Source organism: Bubalus kerabau, chromosome 22 (genome assembly GCF_029407905.1).
Source record: "Bubalus kerabau isolate K-KA32 ecotype Philippines breed swamp buffalo chromosome 22, PCC_UOA_SB_1v2, whole genome shotgun sequence".
NCBI lineage: Eukaryota > Metazoa > Chordata > Mammalia > Artiodactyla > Bovidae > Bubalus > Bubalus kerabau.
In genome coordinates, this window is record NC_073645.1 from 45666479 (window position 1) to 45693283 (window position 26805).

General features: G+C 53.1%; 1 protein-coding gene across 1 annotated transcript; it reads left to right on the forward strand.

Moving 5' to 3' along the window:
* The first annotated feature begins 370 nt into the window (after positions 1-370).
* On the forward strand, positions 371-26038 carry GPR26 (G protein-coupled receptor 26). Its single transcript, XM_055560986.1, has 3 exons — positions 371-1038; positions 11579-11692; positions 25807-26038. Exons 1-3 carry the CDS (start codon positions 371-373, stop codon positions 26036-26038), a joined length of 1014 nt encoding a protein of 337 aa, XP_055416961.1.
* Positions 26039-26805: the final 767 nt, after the last annotated feature.

Sequence of the window (26805 nt, forward strand, 5' to 3'; positions counted from 1 at the left end):
AGGAAGAGCGAGGAGAGCAAGCAGCTGAGAGAAGGGAGGCAGAGAAAGCAAGGTTGCAGGAGGGGCCGCGGAGACCGAGACGGAGCGCGGAGGGATGGGGTGACAGGCGGCCGCCGGCGCCCGCAGTCCGGAATCCGAGGGCGCGCAAAGCTCCGGGTTCGGCGGCTCACGGGCGCTTGCCCGGGAGGTGGCGCCGGGCTCCGGGGTGGCCGCGCGCCCTCTCCGGGGGGCGGGGGACTGGGGGAGCCATGGCGGCGGGGAACGGGGGGCGCGGGGCGGCTGCACGGCCGCCGAGGGGCTGAGCCGGCGGCGGGCTGCGCCATGGCGGCGCGGGGCGGCGGGCCCTGAGCGCCGGCGGCGGGCGCGCACCATGAACTCGTGGGACGCGGGCCTGGCGGGGCTGCTGGTGGGCACGATGGGCGTCTCGCTGCTGTCCAATGCGCTGGTGCTGCTCTGCCTGCTGCACAGCGCCGACATCCGCCGCCAGGCGCCGGCGCTCTTCACCCTGAACCTCACGTGCGGCAACCTGCTGTGCACCGTGGTCAACATGCCGCTCACTCTGGCCGGCGTCGTGGCGCAGCGGCCGCCGGCTGGAGACCGCCTGTGCCGCCTGGCCGCCTTCCTCGACACCTTTCTGGCCGCCAACTCCATGCTCAGCATGGCCGCGCTCAGCATCGACCGCTGGGTGGCCGTGGTCTTCCCGCTGAGCTACCGTGCCAAGATGCGCCTCCGCGACGCCGCGCTCATGGTGGCCTACACGTGGCTGCACGCGCTCACCTTCCCGGCCGCCGCGCTCGCCCTGTCCTGGCTCGGCTTCCACCAGCTCTACGCGTCCTGCACGCTCTGCAGCCGGCGGCCCGACGAGCGCCTGCGCTTCGCCGTCTTCACGGGCGCCTTCCACGCTCTCAGCTTCCTGCTCTCCTTCGTCGTGCTCTGCTGCACATACTGCAAGGTGCTCAAGGTGGCCCGCTTCCACTGCAAGCGCATCGATGTGATCACCATGCAGACGCTGGTGCTGCTGGTGGACATCCACCCCAGGTGAGGACGCGGGGCAGGGGACTCGGTGGAGGAGCGGGGTGGGAAAGGGGGTCCTTGACTCCCCCCACGCTCCATCGTGTAGCTTTGTGCAAGCTCCTTTAACACCGACCCTCCGTGTCCTCTTTGGAAAACTGAGGTAGGGGGAAAGGGGCAACGTTGTGAGTCTCAAGACAGGTGCATAGAGTATCAACCAAGCAGGACCTCCCAAAAGATGGGTGAGATATGAATGTATACATTCCATGACTCATGGGGATGGAAACCACAGAGAATCGGAACTTTGCTGGATTTCTTATTTTACATGTGTGGTGTTCACTTTAAGTAACAGCATATATGGGAAGGCAGTGATCTCTGTTCACAGTTGAAGGCCTTTGCATGGCTCTCATCAGGCCCTGAGAGCCTGACCAGGATGCTTGGGGTGCTGCTAAGAGGTCTCAGACAGCAGCGTGACGCTCTGCTGGCTCTTTCCTTTCTCTGGTGCCTGGCACTGCCTCTGTCTCCTGCTCGTGTGTGTCTGTGTGTGTGCGTGCAATAGAGAGAGAGAGGGAGAGGGAGAGAGAGAGAGAGTCCTGGGCGGCCCCTTCCTCTGTGGTCCTTAAAGGAGCCTCTGAAGGGCTCTGGGTCAGGCTGGGGAGGTCCTCCTGCCCCTCCCAGACAGCGCCCTCTGGTGTCTTCTGGACTTGGAGTCCCTGCAGAGGGAGGGTGTCATCCTGAGACTCCCATGGTGAAACCTGCCCACCCACCTCCATCCTCCCCTGGCTGCTGTTTCTTAGGAAGGCAGCTCGGGGTGGGCAGTGTGGGTTAGGGTGCCTGCCCCTCCCCACCCCCACCCCAGAAAGTCCTACCATCCCCCCCCCCACCCCCCAGCCTCTCAGGGACAGAAGGCGGAAAGTCTCAGCTGAGCTGTCCTGAGAGCACCTTGGCTTTCCTTACAAGCAGAGGGAAGTGAGGAGGGAAACTGCTGCTGGGTCTCTGTTCTATAGACTCTGCTATTTTATGTCCTGATGCTCTGGACCCTTGAAAGGGGGTTTTGGTGTCAAGATGGCATGAAAAGTGAGGCAGGCAGAGGGGACCAGTGCATGGGAGGCCAGGGGCCAGGGAGGGAGCTCTGTCCCCAGGGTGCGAATGCCTCCCGGGCCAGGAAGAAGCAAGCTCCTAGGTGAGGGGAGTCAGTCTGACCAAAGGCTCCTTCAGTTCTGAGTTCTTCTGCGCATAAGCAAAAAACAAAGAGAAGACCTTGAGCTTCACGCTGTCTGAACACAGAAGGGCATGTAAGCCTGTGTTCCCTGTTCCCCTCAGGATGGTCCTTCCAGATTACATGCCGGTCCAGAGCTTCCAGTTGCAGAATCTTCCTCCCAGAATCATGTACACTACATCCGTTGTGAGAGACACCAGGGTGTGTGAACCATGTATGAAAATGTGTGCGCGCCACACATACAGGCTTACGTGCTCGTATGTCAGCTGCCTGTGTAACAGACCACAGGTGTGCACCGACACAAAGACTCGCCCTGCCTCACAGCACGTGGCCATGCGTGGTCAGTGTCACCTAAGGACCGCAGCGCTGTTCCCCTTCCCATTACCCTGGGCTGAGAGGACCTCACTTGAGAAGGTGCGTCTTCCCTAGGATATTCGCAAGGAGTGCTCTAGAAGCTGTAGACAGTGTTGTTGAACTCCCAGCACCTGAATGAGTGAGCCCACTCGTTGAGAATCTAACAGTGGAGGAGGGAATCATCTGGGAAAAGAATCAGTTCTTATTTAGACCAGTACAAACCCCATCGCCACCCTCCCTTCAACTTCCAGAACAGGAGGACGGTGGCTCCTTTTCGGCCCATTTAAGATGCTATTCAGTCATTTTCACCTCTTTGTGATCCCATGGACTGTAGCCTGCCAGGTTCCTCTGTCCATGAAATTGTCCAGGCAAGAATACTGGAGTGGGTTGCCATTTCCTCCTCCAGGGGAATCTTCCCAACCCAGGGACTGAACCTGCGTCTCTTGTGTCTTCTGCATTGGCAGGCAGATTCTTTACTGCTGTGCCACCTGGGTTGGCTCCAATCTTGCACATGTCTAATGGACTCCAGGCCAGACACCACGGAAAGAGCTCCCAGGGGAGTCAGGAGAAGAGGCAGCTGCTCTGCTGGCCGCTGGGCCTCTCTTCCCTCCTCCACGCCCCTCCAGGGGGATGCTCACTGCTTCTGAGCCCCAGGAAGCCCCGAGGAAACTCTCTTCCCAGAGCCCTGGGGTCCTGCAGGGCCAAGGAGCAAGAGCAGCCTGCAGTAGGGAGAGGAAGGGCTTCTGGGGGTTGGTGGGGATGGATTACCTTCTGCTGATTCCAACAGGCCCCGCTGGCGGAGGCCGACCGGAGGTTGCAGAGGAGTGGGCAGGCGCAACAGCACTGTCCCTTCAGTGACCACAGGCTGCCTTTTTCTATGGGGTCCACTCCCAGAGGGAGAGTGTGAGCAGTGGCCTCACAGGAGGGCACCAGCTCTTGGACAGTGGATCCTCAGGCTTCTTTTTTGGAGGCTCCAAACTCTTCCTCCCCACAAGTGAGAAACAGCAGAGCTAGCTCCGGGGTAGCGGAGGAGGAGGCTGCCCCTAGGCCCCCCAGCCTCCGGCACTAAGGCTTCAGGCAGCTTCCAGGGCCAGTTGGTCCTGGGAGCTGGGGGAGTCCAGTCCCGATCAGTAGAAGTCAGGCTTCCTTGTTCAGGGTGGCAGGTCATGGTGATTTTGTTCACTGGAAGATTCCCTTCACAACCACCACCCTGCTGGCCTCCTGGGACTTAATTTTGAGTTTTCCCTGAGGCCCAGGGTGGCATTTGTCAGGAAGCTCCTGAGTGATGCTGGCTCTTCCTGCAGAGCATTTGACAGGGAGGATGACGGGCTGGATTCCTCTGCTTCAGCACCACCTCAAGGTCAGAGACTCTCTGCTCGAAGTTGAATCAGGGACCCTGAGAGACCCCCCCCTTCTCCCGTCTTTCTGGAGTGGTCTCTCGGGTTACTGCAGTCACAGAGGAGTTGGGAATTACTAATAGTTTTTACCCACCTGGTCTCTATCCACTCAGTCTACTGGGTTCAGTTCTCCCAGATCACAACTTGGAACCGATTATAGTCAGATCCTACCTCTGGTGCCCTCAGGGACGCCGATGGGGAGCCCTGGTGGGGGGCCCTGGTGGGGGGCCCTGATGGGGGGCCCTGATGGGGGGCCCTGCATGGGGAGCCCTGGTGGGGGGCCCTGGTGGGGGGCCCTGGTGTTGATACCACAGCCCTGCTCTCCGCGTGTAGCTGAAGGCACCACTCGCTGGCACAGGTTCATGACTTCAGACTGGACCTTGGGTGAAACATACGCATGCTTGTGATCAAGGGCTACAGGGTGAGAGCTGAGCCAGAGGGTGTCAGACTGTGCAAAGCTAGATGGAAGTGCTGTTGATTTTGTAGATGAAGAAGTTGCAACCCCCAGGGAAGAGGGGGCAGTTGCCATGTTTAACAGATCTAGATTGTGGGTCCACCCGGGTCTGCCCCCAAGATTTATGGATTATGCGGCAATAGTGCAAATGGAGTTTCACAAGCCATCTACATGAATATTGAGATTTTCTAAATTCAACTTCAGTTCAGTTCAGCTCAGTTGCTCAGTCATGTCTGACTCTTTGCGACCCCATGGACTGTAGCACCCCAGGCCTCCCTGTCCATCACCAACTCCTGGAGTTTACTCAAACTCATGTCCATTGAGCCGGTGATGCCATCCTACCTCATCCTCTGTCATCCCCTTCTCCTCCCACCTTCAGTCTTTCCCAGCGTCATGGTCTTTTCCAATGAGTCAGTTCTTCGCATCAGGTGGCCAAAGTATTGGAGTTTCAGCTTCAGCATCAGTCCTTCCAATGAATATTCAGGACTGATTTTCTTTAGGATGGACTGGTTTGATCTCCTTGCAGTCCAAGGGACTCTCAAGAGTCTTCTCCAACACCACAGTTCAAAACCATCAATTCTTTGGCACTTACAAACTGTTAAATGAAAGATGTTCTAAACGTCTGTCTTGAGAAGTACACATTTATAACACTTTGCAAGGCTGGGTTCAAACTGAGGGTTCTCAGGCTCCTCGGATGTGGCGAGGAGAGCAGAACTGGCTTTGTGCACACAGCCCACCTGCCTCGTCTCCCAGCCTGGCTCCCCCAGCACAGAAAGGGGCTTCCGTTGTACAAGGTGGACACAGCAGGATCTGCGTCCACATATTGCTCACAGATGTCATGTCTCTGGTCTCCAGCCGAGCACAGAGGTGGCATAGTCCACCCTTAGGAGGATGGGGCCAAGGATGATGCCTGCACACCTTCTGGAAGCAGGACCAGGGCATTTGGGCAAAAAATTCCGTATCGCTAGAGCTTGTTCCGGGCTTGCCAGGTGGCGCTAGTGGTAAAGAACCAGCTTGCCAATGCAGGAGACACAGGAGACCTGGGTTCGATCCCTGGGTTGGGAAGATCCCCTGGAGGAGGAGGGCATGGCAACCCTCTCCAGGATTGTTGCCTGGAGAATCTCATGGACAGAGGAGTCTGCTGGGTTACTGTCCACAGAGTTGCAAAGAGTGGGGCATGACTGAAGTGACTTAGCACATACACACACACACACAACACACACACAGAGCCTGGTCTAGGATGGAGCATGTGGGTTCTGAGTGTGCCCATCCCCTTAGCTCTGAACTCTTCAATTCCTGGGGAGGCCTGGATCCCTCAGTATCCAGGGCCCAGGACAGGCCCCCACTTTTCAGGTCTCAGGGCAGGACTGCTCACACTAGTCCTGACCCCAAGCTCGAAGCTTTTCTCCACCATCAGTCAACCTGTTTCCTAGCCTTTTGTTTCATTTTCTGAAAAGCCAGAAGGCAAATCCGGATGTCTCTCTGAGTCCTGGGCCAGCTACTGTCCTCTGGGGGTCAGTCAGGACCCACCCCCCACATGTTTTAGCCACAGTCACCTCATGTGCTGACTTTTCAGATATCCCCAGGATAATCCATCCCTCTGCCCCGTTCCTGAAGCCTCCTGGGGAACATGTCTTTGACCCCACATGTCACCTGGAGAGCCCATCTCCTTTTGGCTCAAGGGAATACTGTGTCTTGTCATAGCCTTTGGGACCAACTCCACTCCCCCCGCCCCCTGCCCTACCCAACACACACACACAGGCACTGTGCTTGCACTCTGGGCCAACGAACCTGGCCAAGAGAGCTTTGGGCCTCTCACCCTCTGCGCTGCATGGGAGCCCAGACTCAAGCTCAGATCTTACTGGCAACAGTCTGTACTTGCAGTGTGCTCTCTCTCTCATAAATATAGGAAGAGAAAGTTTGCAGTGGGACAGAGTTTGGGGGTTCAAGGTAGTGCTGGACCATAGGCATTGTTTCATAGATATATACTGAGTGAATAATACTTAGGATCCACACTGAGTGAGTGCTGACTCTGAGTCAAGCACTGTCTTAGCTCCTTCCAGGGTGTTTACTTAGTTAAACTCAATAGGATCCTGCCACACAGGTACTTACATTGTCCCCATTTTAGAAATGAAGAGGCTGATGCACAAAGAGCTGTGTAACTTGCCTAAAGCCACACAACAGGTCAGTACAAGAAGCATAGACTTAAGCCCAGAGGTCTGGCTCTGGCGCTGCTTCTGTGCGGACCACTCAGTATTAACCAGAGAGGACTCTCGGCCATGGAAGGGTTCACAGCTTCACATTCTATTGATAAGCCTTGCTTTGTCTGAAAGGCTCAAGATTCTTAAGTCTCAGCTTTAAAAAAAATCTGTGCTAGAGCAGATTTCTACTATCATCTCTTTTGATAAGGTCACTTTAAAATGATTGAGTATTAATTTTCTTAAGGGTTGTTCATTAATTCAGATGGCATACTCTCGTTACGTTTTTCTGGGTACAAGATGTTGAGCTTCGTAGTGTGGGAACCCAGAAAAGGAATGTGTCTGTGGAGTGCCTGCTGTTTAATCCTTCTCTCCTGTATAAAGCTTTGCAGGAACAGATAAAATGAATTCCCCACAGGCACAGGTTTTTACAATGAAGAGTGACCTTGATCGTGCTAGCCTCTGAAGGGTCTGTTTTATTCCTCGGAGAGTCCCTGAGATGTTTCTGTTTATCCTTCTAAGGACCTTCAAAGCTTTAATGAATGTCTGTCTTTAAATATTCCTCAAGGCTCGGGGGCAGGATTGTCTGCTGTGGTGGGAGGAAGAGACGCTGCTCTTGGGGAGACAGTTGGGTCCTCAGACCCTCAGCAGGAACCCAAGTGCCCCCTCAGGGGTGGGGTTGGGGGGGGCAGAGGAAGCTTCTCCCTCCTCCAGAGCTGGGTAGCAGATGAGTCACTTAGTCTCTGCTAAGTGGCTGCTCTAGCTATAGGCCTAACTGTGAAATCCACCTCCGATAAATGAGGAACCAGATTCAGAAAGGTTGAGTGACTTCCCTGAGGCCACACAGCTGTGAGGGCACAGCTGGGACTAGAACACATAGCCAGAGCGTGCTCACTGATCAGGGTTACTCTAAAATGTCTGAGAAAAGGAAAACATGGCTGGGGGTCACACCCTGGAGGAGGGCCAGCTTCCAGTGTCATCACCAGATTCTCTGGTGCCCCTTGATGAGTCATTTACGGTAAATGAAAGTGATCCTCACTTTCAAGGAGATGTCCAGAATCCTGTACTCCTTCCAGTGGGTGAGTGTACTGTGATGAGTCTGGACTCCTAGCTCACGCCCCCACATCTGCAATTCCTACACTGATCACACTGAGAGTTTTGAGAGAAGGATTTCATTATTAAAACAAGAGGTCCTGTGTTGTAAAGAATGTACCAGACACGCCATGAGGGTGACTGTTGTTCTGATTTGCCTGGGACTGTGAGGGCTCCCAGGATGTGTGACTTTGAGCCTGAAAATCAAGACCGTCTCAGGCAAACCAAGACGGGCTGGTCACCTCACTGCACCCAGATCTCCAGGGTGGGGACCCGTGCCTTCTCTCCATGCCCACTTGTATCTGCACAAGTCACAAGAGCCAGAGGTCTGTGCAAGAAGATGCTACAGACACCCAGGTGTAAATGGAAAGGGAAAAGATTTACGATGACTCTTGCTGTGTGACTTTAGGCAAAATCGCCCTTCTGTTCTCTGCCTTCTTGGTTGTGTGCTTCAGATTTTCTGAATGAGATGACGTACACAAATCCTCAGGGAGGTGTGATGACCCCAGTGAGTTGGCAGGTGACACTCAGAGTCAGACGACCTGGGTTCAACTACCGCCATCACTTAGGGAGACCAACCATCCTGGGTTGCCCGAGACGGAGAGTGGTCCTCAGATGTGGGATCCTCGGTCTGAAAACCGGACAGTCCTGTGTAAACCATCCAGGCTGCAGGACTTTCAGTACTAAACGCGGGACAGTCCTGATTACCCGGGGCAAGTCAGTCACCCCACTGCCGCCCTTCTCCTGATCTCTGTGCGATCTTGAGCAAGTTACTTAACTTCTCTGTGCCTCTGTCTCATCTGAAAAAGTGAAGATTACAGTTTATCAGTCCTAATCTTATAGGATTGGGATTCCCTGGTGGCTCAGATGGTAAATCGTCTGCCCGCAATGCAGGAGACCTGGGTTCAATCCCTAGTTCGGGAAGATCCCCTGGAGAAGGAAATGGCAACCCACTTCAGTACTCTTGCCTAGAAAATTCCATGGATGGAGGAGCCTGGTGGGCTGCAGTCCCTGGGGTCGCAAAGAGCCGGACATAACTGAGTGACTTTACTTACTGTTTTATAGAGATGTGAGTATCAAATCAATGAATGCAAATGAACCCCTATCACAGTATCTAAGATAGCATATATATTAAATCAAGAAATCAAGAAATGTGGGTGGCTATTGATATGAGTGATTAGAAATTAATTCATGATGTTAGTCATGAGTAATACATTTCAGCCAGTATGAAATCTGTCTGTACTGGGCCAGACTCCAGTTCTCAACTTTCTAAATTCCTGGAAGGATACAGTCAATGGAGGAAAAAAATTCTGCAGGAATTTTAGGGGACCAGTCCAGACTAACATGGAGTTGTCCATCTGTGACCAGAAATCTGACAAGGAAGAGCCGTGATTAATTAGTAAAATATTGGTTCTTGTGGAGGGAAGGGGAGGCTGCCTTGGTGTCCATGCTGCTCATGAGCCTGGCTCATGAACATTCTCCCCACTCTTTGCTTTCATTGAACAGACTGACCTATTTTGGTGTCAGGTCACTGCAGCCTGGCTTCCCAGGAGGCTCAGTAGTAAAGAATCTTCTTGCCAATGCAGGAGACACAGGCGATGCAAGTTCAGTCTGGAAGGCTTTGCAAGGCTGCGTTCAAACTGAGGGTTCTCAGGCTCCTCAGATGTGGCAGGGAGAGCAGAACTGGCTTTGTGCACACAGCCCACCTGCCTCGTCTCCCAGCCTGGCTCCCCCAGCACAGAAAGGGGCTTCCATTGTACAAGGTGGACACTGCAGGATCTGCGTCCACATGTTGCTTACAGATATCATTTCTCTGGTCTCCAGCCGAGCACAGAGGTGGCACAGTCCACCCTTAGGAGGATGGGGCCAAGGATGATGCCTGCACACCTTCTGGAAGCAGGACCAGGGCATTTGGGCAAAAAATTCCATTTTGCTAGAGCTTGTTCCGGGCTTGCCAGGTGGCGCTAGTGGTAAAGAACCAGCTTGCCAATGCAGGAGACACAAGAGACTCGGGTTTGATCCCTGGGTTGGGAAGATCCCCTGGAGAAGGAAATGGCACCCCACTCCAGTATTCTTTCCTGGAGTATCCCATGGACAGAGGAGTCTGGTGGCTACAGTCCATGGGGCCACAAAGAGTCAGACATGACTGAGACTGAACATGCACGCATGCACACACTGCAGCCCTGGCCTGACGTCTGCCAAGTTATCTTTACTCCTGATGACTCTGCCCACAGTCTTCTTCCCTGTCCACTTCTGCAATCATGTCATTTATTCTAATGTATGCCTATGGCCGATTCATACTAATGTATGGCAGAAACCATCACAATATTGTAATTACCCTCCAATTAAAATAAATCAATATATTTTTAATTATAAAAAAAATAAGTAAACAGTAGGAACACATGGCCACATTGGGCCCTGTGATCTGGAGGACGTGACGCCTCACTTGTGGAGATGGACAGCCCGGCTGTTGCTCGTGCATTTTGCTGAGGCTGCAGGAAAGGGGTTGCAAGAACCGCTGCTCCCAGCTGGCCTGAGATGTCAGTTCTCGAAAGGTGGGGAGCAGAGCGGAGTCAGGAACAGGGTGTGGTTAGAGGTGCAGGTGGGCATCCTCAGAGCTGTGTCCCTGATTCTCCAGGGGCTTAATGGTCCTGTAGCTTCACCGAGCTTCATCTCTGAAGGAATCAAGTAACTTCTTCAGTCACCTGATAATGTCATGTCTGTAGCCCTGGGCTGGCTGGGGCTTTGGGGTAGAAGAAATAGGGCTGAAGGTGTGGAGGAAAGGAAGCCCGGGCCACACTGCACAGAGTCTGGGCTGCCCCAGCTGGAGGGTACCTGCCTCCAGTCACCCAGACACACATTCAAATTCTGCAACCGCTTACCAGTTGAGCAAATCATTTGGCCTCAGTGAACTCAGGGTCTTCATTGTAAGGCAGGACAAGTAACACTCACCTGGCAGGATCAAAAGATAAAGAATAGAGATAAGAATTAGATAAGGCAAAGGTAAGAACTAGAGATACTACCTAGCGAGTGTGTTTATTTGCACTTGCTTGGGCACTGTGCTAATTGCTTTGTATGCTTCAGGCATTTAATTCTCAAAGCAGCCTTTTGCAGCACTTTATTTTATGTCATTTCTTTTTTTTTAATTGGAGAACAATTGCTTTACAATGTTGTGTCAATTTCTGTTGTACAACGAAGTGAATCAGCTATATGCGTACATATAGCCCCTCTTTCTGGCACCTCCCTCCCACCCCATCCCCATCTCGCCCTCTAGGTCATCACAGAGCACCAAGCTGAGGTACCCCTGTTGTACAGAAGCTTCCCACTAGCTTATCTGTTTGGCACATGGTAGTGTATACATGGACTTCCCTGGTGGCTCAGATGATAAAGTGTCTGCCTACAAGGCCGGAGACCTGGGTTCGATCCCTGGGTTGGGAAGATCCCCTGGAGAAGGAAATGGCAACCCACTCCAGTATTCTTGCCTGGAAAATCCCATGGACGGAGGAGCCTGGTAGGCTACAGTCCATGGGATTGCAAAGAGTCAGACACGACTGAGCCACTTCACTTTCACTTCAGTGTATATATGTCGGTCCTAATCTCCCAGTTGGTCCACCCTCCCCTTGCCCCTGTGTGCAGAGCTTTGTTGTATTACTCTCCGTATTTTACAGATGACGACCCAGTGATGTCAGACAAGTTACCCCAGGTCACGTGCTTAGAGCCTAGTTGAGCTCGGGTCTCTCTGGCTCCATGGCCAAGTTCCTACTCTCACAGCCACCACCTGCACACACGAAAGTGAGTCCCTGTGCCTGGCCGGCCCGCCCCGTGACTCACCTTCTCCCCTTCTTGTGTGCAGTGTGCGGGAACGCTGTCTGGAGGAGCAGAAGAGGCGGCGGCAGCGAGCCACCAAGAAGATCAGCACCTTCATAGGCACCTTCCTCGTGTGCTTTGCGCCCTACGTGATCACCAGGTGAGCTTGGCCGGCAGGCCCAGAGCTTGGGGCGGGTGGGGTTGGGCGCGGGGCTCCAGAGAACCACGCAGGCCTCGCTTGGCCACGTGTTTTCCAGAGGGTGGATCGGAGGATGAGAATGAACTTGACAGATGAGGGAGAAGGAGGCCATATGCTTTTGCTTTTCAGCCTCAGATTCTTCTGGATTAAATTTAGGACCGAAAGGTAGTGAGACTCCCCACTTGACTGCAAAGCACATCATTCTAACGTTCAGTCCCCAAACCCAGGAAGCTCTAAAGGAGGAGACAAGGAGAAGAGATAGGGGAGAGCAGCCTGCAGGGCATGGGTTCTTACTGCCAACCGAATGCAGGAGAGCCCCGCCTGGAATCCCCGGCCCAGACACCCTGATCAGCAGGTGCCACCTGCCCAGGGCGCAGGGAGCATGCCCTGTGCCCAGTCAGACGGGCCCACACATCCACAGCTCCAGGATCTGCCACTGTGAGTCCAGGCATCATGGCTTGTCATGTTCTCTCCCTGTCCCCATCCCCCATGCCAGCCAAGGTTGCAGTATGATGGCCTCAGGGCTGTACATTCCAGAAGCCAACCTCCTCCAACTACAGAATTTTCCTTACATGTTGTAGCCAGAAAAAAAAAAAAAAGTATTACCCACTCAGTTTTGCTCACTGGAGAGGAAACACCCCTGCACACACAAATTTGTATCCAAAATGGCTTAACTATTTGGGAAGATGAAAACAGAAAGGATTTTGATGTTCTGTTGGAAAGTGGATGTTGAACCTGGCGAGTAGGAGCTGTGCAGGGTTTTGTGTGCATGTGCATGTGTGTGTGTGTGTGTGTGTGTGAAAGAGAGAGCATCCCCAAGCATCCCTCAGCCTCCCCTCAGCATCCCCAGAATCCCTCAGTATCCACTAGCACCCCCATTATCTCTCAGCATCCCCTTAGCATCCCCCAGCATCCTCCTGCATCCCCCAGCATCCCTCAGCATCCTCAGTATCCCCAGAATCCCTCAGAAGCCCTCACCATCCCCCAGCATCCCCAAGCATCCTCCTGCATCCGCCAGCACCTCTCAGCATCCCTCAGCATCCCTCAGAATCCCCTAGCATCCCTCAGCATCCCCCAGGACCTCTCAGCATCTCCAGTATCCCCCAACATCCCCCAGAATCCCTCAGCATCCCCAGTATCCCCCAGCATCTCTCATCATCCCCTGTATCTCCCAGCATCCCTCAGCACCCCGATTATCCCCCAGCACCTTCCTGCATCCTCAGGTGGCCGGGACCTGGAAAGGATGCCCTGCCTCACAATCCCCCAGAGAGGGATGATGCTCCAGGGAGGAGAGGCTCACTGTGCCCAGGTCCCTCTGTCTCTCCCTGTCCTTCCTCACACTGAGCTGAAGCCTGGCTCCCCATAGTTCCACCCACACTCCCAAACCTGCTTTCTGCAGTCCAGGAGGACATCTGTCCCCGGGGCCCTGCTGATGGGCAGACAGTGAGCTGGGCTCCCCCTCAGCAGCACCTGTCTTCTCTTCTCCAGACAGCACAAGCCCAAAGCATCTCTCACTGTCTTTTCTGTGGTAGCCGCTCCCTCTGGGGGAAGGCTAGTGGGCTTATCTCTCACTTTAAACATAGGACATCAGGCTGCCTGCAGATCTCTGGATGAGTCTGTCCTGAGCAGAGCAGATCCATCAGTTCTACCTTCTAGAACTACCCACGAGACCTCAGCCCTCCTGACAGTCTGTGTTGTGGATGGGGGTGTCCTGTGCATCGTGAGATGTTGGCAGCCCCTCTGTCATCTACCACTGCCCACCAGCAGCACCTCTTCCCTCCTGCTCCCTGCTTTTGACAACTAGAAATGTCTCCAGACACTGACAGATCTAGGCAACCTGGGGACCAGAACCACCCCTGGGTGGGAGCCCCCGGTGTAGGTCTGCCATGTCTAACCAGGACGTCAGAACTTGCAGAGATGCGGGTTTCTGTGGGACACGAAGCCCAGGCAGAAACACAGGAGAGTAGGTTTCACTTGCTCTCCGAGGGTGGGCTGCAGGGTTTGTCAGCTTGGGCTCTGGAGTTCAAACTCCAGCTCCTCTACTTCCTGCTTGCTGCGTGACGTTGGGCCAGTGATATTGCCTCTCTGAGCTTCCAACCTGTCGTCTATAAACCAGAAGTGAGCAGTGCCTGCTCCTTAGGGTTGTTGTAAGCATTCAAGGGCTTCAAGCCCGGGGAGTGTGTGTGTCACGGGCTTGGTCTGGATGTGTCCACCCTCCCTTCTTTACGTACCGCACCAGCCACGGTTCCTGGCCTGGGACTGGCTGGCGTGTGAACTAAAGGGGCCTAGATAGAGCAGGGAGAGATGAATCAGGAAGGGAGGGCATGCGGATGCCCCTTCTCTTAGCTCCCACAGTAAAGGGGACTTGTAGGCTAATGAGGTGAACTTGAACCCTCAGAGGACAATAGGTAATTCAGCTCCAAATTTAAGCTATTGGATTTTTCCCTGGCTTAATCGCATTTCCCCACAAAATTTTCCTTTTTTCTGATTATAGCTTGCTTCCCTCTAATGGTGCCCAGAAAAAAAAACCATTTCAGTGAAATTGACAGTCAGTTCACAACTCAATATGTTCTCTCCAAATGGACATGGTGCATTTGGACTTTTAAAAAACACTCATAAAACTGTTCATCTTTTGTGGGGACAGATGGCAACTTACAGGGGAGGAAAAGAGATGCTTAGGAAACCTCTGCGAAACCCTCCCCCACCCCCACTGCCACCACCCCATCCAGCCACTGCCTTGACTTTCCTGTGTGCACAAAGGAACCATCCTAAACCAAGCTCAGAAAACATGCAAGGTCAGCTCATTTGCGTCCGACTCTGTGACCCCATGGGCTGCAGCACACCAGGCTTCCCTGTCCATCACCAATTCCCAGAGTTTACTCAAACTCCTCGAGTCGGTGATGCCATCCAACCATCTCATCCTCTGTCATCCCTTTCTCCTCCTGCCTTCAATCTTTCCCAGCATAAGGGTCTTTTCAAATGAGTCAGTTCTTCGGATCAGGTGGAAAGGCTGAAAGTATTGGAGTTTCAGCTTCAGCATCAGTCCTTCCAATGAATATTCAGGACTGATTTCCTTTAGGATGGACTGGTTGGATCTCCTTGCAGTTCAAGGGACTCTCGACAGTCTTCTCCAACACCACAGTTCAAAAGCATCAATTCTTTGGCACTCAGCTTTCTTTATAGTCCAACTCTCACATCTATACATGACTATTGGAAAAGCCAAAACATGCAAACATCCTGTCATTTCATTTTGACACACGTTTCCCCAGCACCTTCTCTGTGCAGAGCATGAAGGACACCTGCAGGAGAGGCATGGCCGGGTGGGGCTCTGCAGGAGACGTCCTGTGAGGGGGTCGTGACCCTGTAGATATGGCCCTCCCACGTGGATGGAGCGCCATGACGGGGCATCTGATCGGGAAGCGTCTCAGACTTTTGAGGCAGGAGCAAGTGAAGTGGGCATGGCTACGCAGGGGGACAATCCCAGCAGAAGGGACAGTGGGGGCCAGGTCTAGATCCCCACAGGGGAGCCACCAGCCACGGGTCCCACTGAAATACTTGAACATGACTTGTCCAAATTGAGATGTGCCATATGTATGACATGCATGCTGGGTTTCCAAGACTTAGCATGACTACACACACACATACATATTATACATATATATATATGAGATTCTTGGTGGCTCAGCAGTCAAGAATCTGTCTGCAATGCAAGATACACAGGTTCTATCCCTGGGTCAGGAAGATCCCCTGGAGAAGGAAATGGCAGCCCACTTCAGTATTCTTGCCTGAAAAATCCCATGGACAGAAGAGCCTGGTGGGCTACAGTCCACAGGGTAGCCAGAGTCAGACACGACCAGCTACTAAACCACCAATATATGTAGAGTTAAAACTTTTCATATCAATTCCATGGTGAAATGGTGCTATCTTAGATATATTGAATTACATAAGGTTTGAAGTTAACAGAACTTCACATGTTTCTTTTCATGCCTGGGGCTCACCTTCTTCTTCTGTCGGACAGTGCTGGCCTCTAGCCAGAGACTCTGGGGTCCAGGCACACCTGTGTTCTTACTCCCAGCTCCCTCATCCCCTTTACCTCTAGATCGTTCTTTTCTGAGCAGGAACACCTTGGTTCCTGGGATGGTCCTTCTGGCCACGCTGCCAGAGTGCTCAGAATGCCTCCTGCCCTGTCCAGCGCCCTGCTCGGCGCTGCTCGTCTAGACAGGCAAGAATGAACAGTGGCCAAATCAGTGGCTTTCTCTGTGGGTCAAGTGCGTTGAGGCAGGAGTCCTCGAGGGTCTGAATGAGGGGACGTCAGGTCCCAGCACAGAGTGACGGTAGGGGCTTTGTGGCCGGCAGATCCTTGTGGCTAATCCTCTTGAAATGACACCCATCTTGGAACCACCTTCCCCTGCCCACGCCCTACCCCCATGCTGCTTCCATGACTGAAGACAGAAGAGATTCCCACGAGGGGCCTAGCCTTTGTGATAGCGGGGGCCCCAGCACACCCCAGGGAGAGGGGCACGTGTGAACTTGCTCATCACGTGCAGGGGACCTTCTGGGCTCCAGCTGTGTGCTGGGTAAGTCCAGGGTCACACCTGAGCTACACTTCCCGTGCCGGGGCAGCAGAACTGCTAAAACAGGTGAGATGGGGTAGACCAGGGGTGGGGCAGAATTTGCTCTGACCCCCACCTCCAAGGAGCTGGACCCAAACTCTCCCATCGTACACTGAGTCAGGGCTGAGAACTGCACACTCATTGTGGGGAGAAGTCAGACTCTAGGAAGGAATGCATAAAATAACCCATGCGAGGCCTCCCTCATAGTGTACCCCTGACCATCCCCAGCACCGGAATCAGGGCCGCTCATATTTTTGGTGGCAGTTGATTCTTCTGCTGTTCTTCCCAAGCTGGTTTCCGAGTATGGACATAATCTCCCTGGTCTCAGAAGCGAAGTCAGGCTCTGCTCTGAAATGTAGCTGAGAATTTAACTTCTTGCAGATGATTCCCCATGGAGAACCTAGAGCCATGGGTTATGGAAATGGTAGTTTCTCTAGCAGCCGCTCATTCAGGGAGAGTGCGCTGGTTTCAGGCCAGTTGGGATCCACTGCACGTGGCAAGCCAGCACAGTTGTTGAGATGGATTCTGAGGCCAATCCTGTGAGTGACTCGGCCAGGGTTCCTGCCAGGGTCTGCCTGGAGCCAAAGCCCACCCGTGGGTCCCTTTGCCCTGCATGGAGGCTTCTCCTTCCTCCCAGAGGATATAGGAAGACACTTGGTGCCATGACCCACTCAGAACCATAAAGCTGCAGCTTCTGCGATGATTAAGATCAAGTTGCTCGAGTGGTACTTAAACCCCTCATTGAGCCGTCAATACAGATACTACTATTTCCAGTAACTCCACAAGGACAACCTCCGTCTAAGCAGCCTGCATTGCTACTTCTCCCCCTCCAATCTTATGGGGGGAGACATGTGCAAGCCTGTGGGTTGATGTTAGATCAGCCATGGGAAACGCTGGGAGCTAGCAGAATCAGAACATCAAGAAGAGAAGGGGCTTGTGCTATGACATCTGCCCCCGATTTGAGCTGATCAGGAAGGTCCAGCTGGCGGGGAGGGGGATCCCTTCTCCTTATCCCCAGTCTGTTCACATCTGCCTGATAACTGTCTCAGATTGGGAAGCACCATTCTTCGGTTAAGAACCACTCAAGTCTCCAAATAGATTCTCAAGACTTTCCTTATTGGAGGATGTGGAGTCTCTATAACCAGGCATGTGTGCTAAGTCGCTTCAGTTGTGTCTGACTCTTTGTGACACTATAGATTGTAGCCCTCCAGGCTCCTCTGTCCATGGCACTCTCCAGGCAAGAATACTAGAGTGGATTCCATCTCCTGTTCCAGGGGATCTTCTCGATCCAGTTATCGAACCCTCGTCTAGTATGTCTCCTGCATTGACAGACGGTTTCTTTACCATTAACGTCACCTGGGAAGGCCCTTTATAACCATACCTATCACTTATTCATGAGAAACGCTGGGCTGGAAGAAGCACAAGCTGGAATCAAGATTGCCGGGAGAAATATCAATAACCTCAGATATGCAGATGACACCACCCTTATGGCAGAAAGTGAAGAGGAACTAAAAAGCCTCTTGATGAAAGTGAAAGTGGAGAGTGAAAAAGTTGGCTTAAAGCTCAACATTCAGAAAATGAAGATCATGGCATCTGGTCCCATCACTTCATGGGAAATAGATGGAGAAACAGTGGAAACAGTGTCAGACTTTATTCTTTTGGGCTCCAAAATCACTGCAGATGGTGACTGCAGCCATGAAATTAAAAGACGCTTACTCCTTGGAAGAAAAGTTATGACAAACCTAGATAGCATATTGAAAAGCAGAGACATTACTTTGCCAACAAAGGTCCATCTAGTCAAGGCTATGGTTTTTCCAGTGGTCATGTATGGATGTGAGAGTTGGACTGTGAAGAAGGCTGAGCGCCAAAGAATTGATGCTTTTGAACTGTGCTGTTGGAGAAGACCCTTGAGAGTCCCATGGGCTGCAAGGACTGGCTGTTGGATCAACCAGTCCATTCTAAAGGAGATCAGTCCTGGGTATTCTTTAGAAGGAATGATGCTAAAGCTGAAACTCCAGTACTTTGGCGACCTCATGCGAAGAGTTGACTCATTGGAAAAGACTCTGATGCTGGGAGGGATTGGGAGCAGGAGGAGAAGGGGATGACAGAGGATGAGATGGCTGGATGGCATCACTGACTCGATGGACGTGAGTCTGAGTGAACTCCGGGAGTTGATGATGGACAGGGAGGCCTGGTGTGCTGGGATTCATGGGGTCACAAAGAGTCAGACACGACTGAGTAACAGAACTGAACTGAACTGACTGATCACTTATTCAATACCTATAATGTAGCCAGGATATACCAATACCTACCCTGTACAGCTCTCCTTCAAGGTGAGTGCTAGAATCCCCATTTACTGAGGGTCAACAAGGTGAGATGAGTGGCCCATGGCCATAGCAGTAGCAACTGGCAGATCCAAGGGTTCAAGGCCAGTACCAAGCCTGTTGGCAAAAATTTAGCCCTGTGGCCATGTTACATCTCCAAAGCCTGTGGACCAGGTGCTGAAAATATAGAAATGTTTGTCCACAGGCTTTTTGATCCAACTTCTAGGCCCAGGCATCTTGGCGTGAACCTAAACATCCAGACTCCTGTGGGTAAACGCCAGGCCGGTGAGTGAGTCCTTTCACTAGAAGCAGCAGTGTTTGCATGGAGTCACCTCTGACCTCCCACCAGACTGACAGCAGCTTGTGCGGACCTGGAGTCGGGCCCAGAGGTCATCACTACTGGCAGCTGGAGTCATCAGCAGATGTGGGTGGCCTGGCGCTGACCATGCATCCTTACCTCTCAGATTCCCACATTGCACCAACCAACCAAAAAGCCCCTTGCACCTGCATTTTGGGGCATGTCAGATGACAGAGGAACACATTGGAAACCTCCACCCTCACTCTTTTTATTTGTTTGGCTGCGTTGGGTCCTAGTTGTGGCACACGGGATCTTCTGTTGCAGTGTATGAACTCTAGTTGCAATATGTAGGCTCAGTAGTTGGAGCATGTGGGCTTAGTTGCCCTGGCGTGGCATGGGATCTTAAGGTGTGGCGTGTGGGATCTTAGTTCCCTGGCCAAGGATCAAATCCATGTCCCCTGCATTGGAAGGCAGATTCTTAACCACTGGACCACCAGGGAAGTCCCCCCAACCCTCACTCTTAATAAGGGTCACTGCCTTCTATTCACACACTTACACCAAAAGCCCCAGTGGGCCAAGTCTGGCTTTTTGCAGAGTGTGTGAGCAGGGTGTGAGGATCTGCAACAGATTCTCATCCAGAAGCTCGAATTACACTTTTTGGAATTAAAATGCACTTTCTAGAAGCATTTGTAAGGCTATTGTCTCCCTAGCGATATATGCTTACAAGTAATTATGATTATCTCAGATCATCGGAGTGGGGCCTCGAGACCTTTGTGGATCTGACAGCAGCATTATTGTGGCTTTTCAGAATCATGGAATTATGACAGCAGAGGGCTTTAATATGCCCAGTGTTAATATTCTATTAATCAAAGGCCTTTTCCCTGATAGTGGCTCATGAACATTTAAAGCTCAGCTTGTTGTTTGGTTGTGTCCAGCTCTTTTGCGGCCCCATAGAGCGTACCCCATCAGGCTGGCTCCTCTGTCCATGGGATTTCCCAGTTAAGAGTACTGGAGTGGGTTGCCATTTCCTTCTCCAGGGGATCTTCCCGACCCAGGGATTGGATCTCCTGGGTTGCAGGCAGATTCGTTAACCAGCTGAGCCACCAGGGAAGCCCAGCCTGTTACTGACGTATCTTCAAATACACAGACCAGATTCTCCAGACGTCTTGAGAAGACACCAGGCTTGCTTCCCAAAGGATGTTCTGTGGCCCGTGTTGCACTTGGTGCACAGCATGTGTGTGTGTGTGTGTGCGTGTGTGAGTGTGTGTGTGTGTGAATGTGTGTGTGAGTGTGTGTGGTGGAGAGATGATATCATGGAAGTGTGAAGAGGGTGCACCAATTTACCACTTTAAATTCAAGGGTTGAACGTGAAGGCCTTTTCTGCACCCTAGAACTGACTCAAGGAGCTGGGAGGTGCCGCCGGGCACCCACAGTCCAGGTTCAAATCCACCCCCCACGCCCAGGCCACGTGGCCTCAGCCTGTCACTCTGCCTCATGTCCTGCCCTGTCGTGTGAAGGGCAAGGGACGCTGCCAGGGGGACTTGAGACCCTGTTTGTGAAAGTGGCTGTTGAAGCCCCGAGCCTCTGAGGACCCAGAAGAGAAGCTGGGTCTGGGATTACTGGTGTTACTGGTCTTCTTCTCTCCCCCAGAACTTAGTTACTTTGCAGATTCCTGTCATCGAGCAGAGCTGAGACACTGGTTTCTCTGGGAAGGGGGAGGTTGGAGACTGCCCAGGAGTCCTGGCAAGGGTACCTCCATCCTCCTCCCGGGACCAGGGTGGTCAGGCTGCCAGGTGGGTCTGAGAGCCCTGTGGGTGAAGGCCAAGGGGGCGGCTTCCCAACTGTCAGCCCTCTGCTGTGACAGCCAGCACAGAGACCTCCCTGGGACCCGGACCAGAGGGCCTTGTGCCCAGAGAGGGGAGATGCTCCCTGGAGGGGTCCCCCGGAACAAATACAGAGCAAAGGGGATCCAGAGCTGGGGACAGGCAGGTAGGTCAGGGCCACAGGTGTCTGCTCTGGGTCACCTTGAGTCAGATAAACACCCATCTCCACACTCAGCTTCCGACTTGGCAGCAGCGACATCCTGCAGCATCTCACACCTCCCACCCCAGCCAGGCTGTGCCCCGGGACCCCCAGGGGCTCACTGCCATCTCTGAGCCACCCGAGATGCTCAGGAAAGCAGACTCCTGACCTCCCCTCCCCCTCAGTCCCCAGCCTGACTGGCCGCCCAGCTGTTGCGCTCTCAGCCCAGGGGCTCCTCGGGGGAGCTGTGTCAAGGTTGTCCAGGACAGGCACATGTGCATTCTAAGCACAGAAGTGTAAATGTTCCCCCGGCACACTGCCCGATGGCAGAGGTTTCTTGGACACATGCCTCAGGCGGGACCTGGAAAGTCACCTTGGTGCTTACTGGACAGTGGGGGCAGGGGGCAGGGAGCCCTGCTTTGTAGGGAAAACACCCTTCTCCCTGGAGGGGAAGGGCCAGTGCCCTGCTCCGGGAGCTGTTGACCTCTGCTGACCCCAACGTCGACCCTCAGTGCCCACAGGCTCCAGGAGCTCCAAAGGGTTTGGTGCCATGTTGGTGTTATGACCAGGGGCCCATGAACAACCAGATCCTGCCTAACACCCTCTGCACACCCACAGGCTCCTCAGTGGACGTGGGTCTGTTTCCCAGCCCAGCCTCTGTAGCTAGCTGCCACTCACTGAGCGGCTTCAACAGTAGAACTGTGCAGCTTCAGTTAGAGGCTGGAAGTTCAGGATCAAGATGTCAACTGGGTGGGTCCTTCTGAAGCTGCCAGGGTGCTCTTCCAGGCCTCCCCGCTGCCCCCCTGGAGTTTCTGATGGTTTACGTGCCATCTTTAGTGTCGCTTGGCTTCATAAGCATCACCCCATCTCTGCCTTCATCTTGCAGCATTCTCTCTGTGTGCATCTGTGCCCAGACTCCCCACTTTTGTAAGGACACGGTCATCACATGGGCTTAGGGGCCCACCCTTCTCCAGCAGGACTTCATTGTAACTGATTACACCTGCAACGAGCCTGGTTTCAAATAAGGTTCCACTCTGAGGTGTTGATTGGAGAAGGAAATGGCAACCCATTCCAGTATTCTTGCCTAGAGAATCCTGTGGACAGAGAAGCCTGGTGGGCTGCCGTCTATGGGATCACACAGAGTCGGACGCAACTGAAGTGACTTAGCATGCATGCATGCATTGGAGAAGGAAATGGCAACCCACTCCAGTGTTCTTGCCTGGAGAATCCCAGGGACAGAGGAGCCTGGGGGGCTGCCGTCTATGGGGTCGCACAGAATCGGACATGACTGAAGCAACTTAGCAGCAGCTGAGGTGTTGAGAGTTAGGACTTCAGCCTATGAATTTGGGGAGACACAGTTCAACCTACAACAGGGGGCTAGGGCAAAAGGAAACCAAGTCCCCCTAATTAACTAACGCCTGAGCCAATAACCCCTAAGCTCAGCGCTCTTGGGCCAGACCTGCGGGCGGGGGCAGGAGAGCGGAGCTCAGTAATCCATCAGGTGCAGTAGCAGAGAGGAGAGGCAGAGCGTGGCAGGCCACATTGAGCACACGGTGACCCTGCTCACGAGGAAACTGTGACTGATCGGAATAATAATGTCCCTTTCCTGGAGGGGAGGGTGTTCAGAGGAGGTGGCTGGGCCTGGCATGAGAAGACGGGCTGGAGCGTTCTGGAGCATTCCCTTGCTCAAAGGTCATCTGGGGACCACGTGGCCATCCCCTACCCAGATATGAAATTAGAAAGAAGGAATTGTAGCAACACAGAAACCCCTGCCCATTCCCCTAAAGCAGTAGGGACTTAGAACTGTCAGAGCTGGAACAGAACAAAGCCAGCCACGGTGGGCACATGGCGGGGTGGGGGGGGGTCCCCACGCACAGGAAAACCAGAAAGCAGGTCAGCCAGCACATCTGGTCATGGAAGGTCCTAGGTTCACCTTGCCTGGGGGCCCTGTGGGAGCAGTGCCCAGGCCCAGGCTGATCTGAAGCATCTCTGCCTGGAGGCCTTGTGAAGGCCAGATGCTGGCTTTTCGGAATAGAAGTCCTGTGCAGTGTGGGTGCACGGGGGTGACAGAAGTGCTGGGTGGCACATAGCAACTTCACAGAAAGGGAGTTCTCAGGGCTGGGAGGGACCCCAGCATTCACCCTGTGCAATCGGCGGAGATTTGAATCCCAGCGTGGCACCCAAGCAAGACATGGGTCGCAGTTAGACGCAACTGGGCTTCCCATTGAGGAGATGCTGGCTTGCTGCACAGTCCCTCTGAGCCTTGATTTCCTCATCTGTAAAGTGGGACGAATGACACCCATTCTGTAGAGGGTAACTGTAGGATTAGAGAGTGTGCATATCTCATATTTGGCCCAAAGGAGATACGCAACTGGGAGTTGTTATTACTGAGCCAGGCATGTTCAGACTGGACATAAAATCTCTGAGAAGCAAGTGCAATAGATTTTACCTCTTAATTATCTAAATGGTGAAATTTTAAATTGTCCTCAATAATTTTATTCTGTGAAATCTACAGAACCTGCAAATAATAATTTTGATCTCGCTGGATGGTTTGATGCTATTTGGCTCTTAATAAGTTCTCCTACTGCTGCTACTGCTAAGTCGCTTCAGTCGTGTCCGACTCTGTGCGACCCCATAGACATCAGCCCACCAGGCTCCCCTGTCCCTGGGATTCTCCAGGCAAGGATACTGGAGTGGGTTGCCATTTCCTTCTCCAATGCATGAAGGTGAAAAGTGAAAGTGAAGTCGCTCAGTCCTGTCCGACTCTGAGCGACTCCATGGACTTCAGCCTACCGGGCTCCTCCATCCATGGTATTTTCCAGGCAAGAGTACTGGAGTGGGGTGCCATCACCTTCTCTGAATAAGTTCTCCTAAGAGAGCTCAAATGCTCAGACTGAGTTTATCTATATGGAGAAAACTAGACATTTTGGAAAAGCAACCGGGCATCGCATAGCAACAATGCGTTGGCATTCAGCTATTTCATTGTTATTATTAGGTGTGAATTCTAGACTCAGGGGTTTTGGTTCCCTTATGCTCATCACTTCCCAACATAGATTTCTTAAAAGTACAGATTTCCCAAATGCCAACAGCTCCATTTTCCCCCATTCAGGCTTCCAAGGAGAGGAGCAGAACATTGGCCACATTTCCCCTCAGGATGGGAGGGCAAGGGCATAAACAGGATGCCAGATAGAAGGGCCTCAGAATGGAGACATCAAGGATCTGTTCAAAAAGGGAATCATTGCAACAGGGAATCTCACCCCATCAGCGTCCTTCCTCCTCCTTCCCTTCTTGAGCTCGTCCTCATGACCTAAACCCAAAGAAGCCTTCAGGAAAATCACTCAAGTTGGCAACACAGGGTTACAGCCCAAGCTCGGTGATTTCGGTACCTGGGTTCTCACCTGGGCAGCCCTCCATGCTGAGAGCCACCCTGCCTTCCATCCTGCCGACCCCTCCCTCACCCCACCTCCCAGGAAGGATACAGATGCCAGATTCCAGTCTGAGCACAGTTAGTGGATCCTCCTCCACCACGGACTTGCTGTGTGATGCTGGGCAAACTCTTTCCCTCTCTGGGCCTTGATTTCCTCATTTGACAGTGGGTGGGGAGAGGGTAATTTATGATTTCCAAGCTCCCTCCCAGTTCTGTGGCCTTTCGTACCTTCTATTAATGCTGGTTAATGTCCAAATATGGCCAAAGGTTCTGGACACATTTGGAAGAGAAGAATTAATGTCCTGATTTGGAGGGAATTCCCTGGTGGCTCAGACAGTAAAGAACCTGCCTGAAATGTAGGAGACTTGAGTTTGACCCTGGGTCTGGAAGACCCCCTGGAGAAGGGAATGGTTACCCCACTCCAGTATTCTTGCTTGGAGAATCCCATGAACAGACTCTGCAGAGCAGGCTACAGTCCATAAGGTCGAAAAGAGTCGGACACGACTGAGCAACTGACAATTTTACTTTCTTTCCATTTACATAGAGGAAGGCGGTCACTCCCTCACAGCATGACCTTAGCACTGTTGAATGGAGTTGTTGGATGGGTTTCAGAACCGAGCCCCTTTGACACAGAAGCCGCCTCTTCCCTCACCTCCTCCTAAAGAATGAGGTCACGTTAGGGCATCCCCTATTGTTGCTATTGTCAGGGGCTCCCAGATCCCAGCCCTGGGAAGAAGCCTTTCTCACCAGCAGATTCTTCCCTGCTGCGAGACATACTTTGAGCTTTGCCGAATATTTGGAAAATTGTTCTCAGCCCTTCCTCCCAGGCAACCTCCCTTGGAAGGCAGAGCTAGGATTAGGAGCAAAGAATCCCATCTCTTCTGGCTGCAATGTTCATAGAGATGATCTTATCCGACTTCTCAATTTTCATGTAAAACATCCAGGCCCCAGGAAGGGAAATGACTTGCCCAGGGTCACAGAGCAAGTCAGCAGCAGAGTTAGCCCCAGTGGCCAGGATGCAATGAAACCCTGAGTGTGTTTCTCAGATCACCTTGGGTTCCCGAATCAGACAGACCTGAGTTCAAATCCTGCTTTTGCAGTTTACTGGCAAAGTACTTAACGTCTTGAATGTCGATTTCCTCACCTGTACGATGGGGATGTCTGAACTTCCAGGGTTCCATGGCTCACGTGTAAACGCGTCACTAGCCCAGCGCCTGGCCTAAAGGGAGTGCCTGGTGGGCGGCCACCGTCTTAATGGTTGTTACTGCTGTTGTCATTGTCAGAGACTTTGGGGCTCCGACAGGAAGCCGGGGTCAGGGGCTCAGGCCGGAGCGCGGGCATCGCCCCGCTGTGCTTTCCTAACCCGACATCCTCCCGGTCTCCGCCCACAGGCTGGTGGAGCTGTCCTCTGCAGTACCCATCAGCTCCCACTGGGGGGTGCTGTCCAAGTGCTTGGCCTACAGCAAGGCCGCGTCCGACCCCTTCGTGTACTCCTTACTGCGACACCAGTACCGCAAGAGCTGCAAAGAGATCCTGAACCGGGTCCTCCACCGGCGATCGCTCCGCTCCTCCGGCCTCACCGGGGACTCCCACAGCCAGAACATTCTGCCGGTCTCCGAGTGAAGGACGTTGCTCCGCTGGAGAGCTTGGAAGGAGGAGGCTGGTGAGAAGAAGGGAAGGGCGGGATCGGGGCGCCTGGGTGGACACCGCCAGCCACCACCACCTCCAAGCCTAGGGATGCTGGACCCCCGGCTCGGGGCGGCTCTGAAGCCTGGTTCCTGGTGCCTGCAGGGCAGACATTGAACTGCCCCTGTTTATCACCAAAGGATGACCAAGGCACGTGCTGTGTGCTCTGGCTTTTCTTTCTGAGAAGCTCCTTTGAGCTCCGAGACTCAGCAGAGACTCCCCAGGAGTCACTCCCAGTGCGGTCATGATCAAGGACTCACAATGCTGATGGCAGGTGGGGAAGCATGGTGATCACCTGCTTAAGCATCCCGGGACCATTGGGCTCCATGCTGAAAAGAAGTGGTGACCTCTGTGGGCCATCGGTCACCCCGGGAGCGAGGTTGGCAGTGGCCATTTGGGCCCAGGTCTGGCATGGCCACGTGCTGTGTTGGCTGCTGTAATCCAAATATCATTCAGCTGGTACTAACTCAGTTGTGCTCAGCTGGGACCTCGGGCCCCCAAGCCCAAGGGGAAAATGTCTAACAGCTAGTGTTACCCAGCTGTGGCTGACAAGTTGCATTAGACATGGTTCTATTGGATTCACCTTTTCTCTCTCTCTTCCCTCCCCCTGCCCCAAAGCTAACATGTATGTGTGTGTGTGTGTAGACAACCTTAGCATGAAAATGGTTTTCAATAGGCAGGTACTACATGTAATAATGTTCTTT

Coding starts and splice junctions, on each gene's coding strand:
- GPR26 (XM_055560986.1), top strand. CDS start 371: ATGAACTCGTGGGACGCGGGCCTGGCGGGGCTGCTGGTGGGCACGATG. Junction 1,039..11,578: donor CTGGTGGACATCCACCCCAG/GTGAGGACGCGG, acceptor TCTTGTGTGCAG/TGTGCGGGAACGCTGTCTGG. Junction 11,693..25,806: donor GCGCCCTACGTGATCACCAG/GTGAGCTTGGCC, acceptor CTCCGCCCACAG/GCTGGTGGAGCTGTCCTCTG.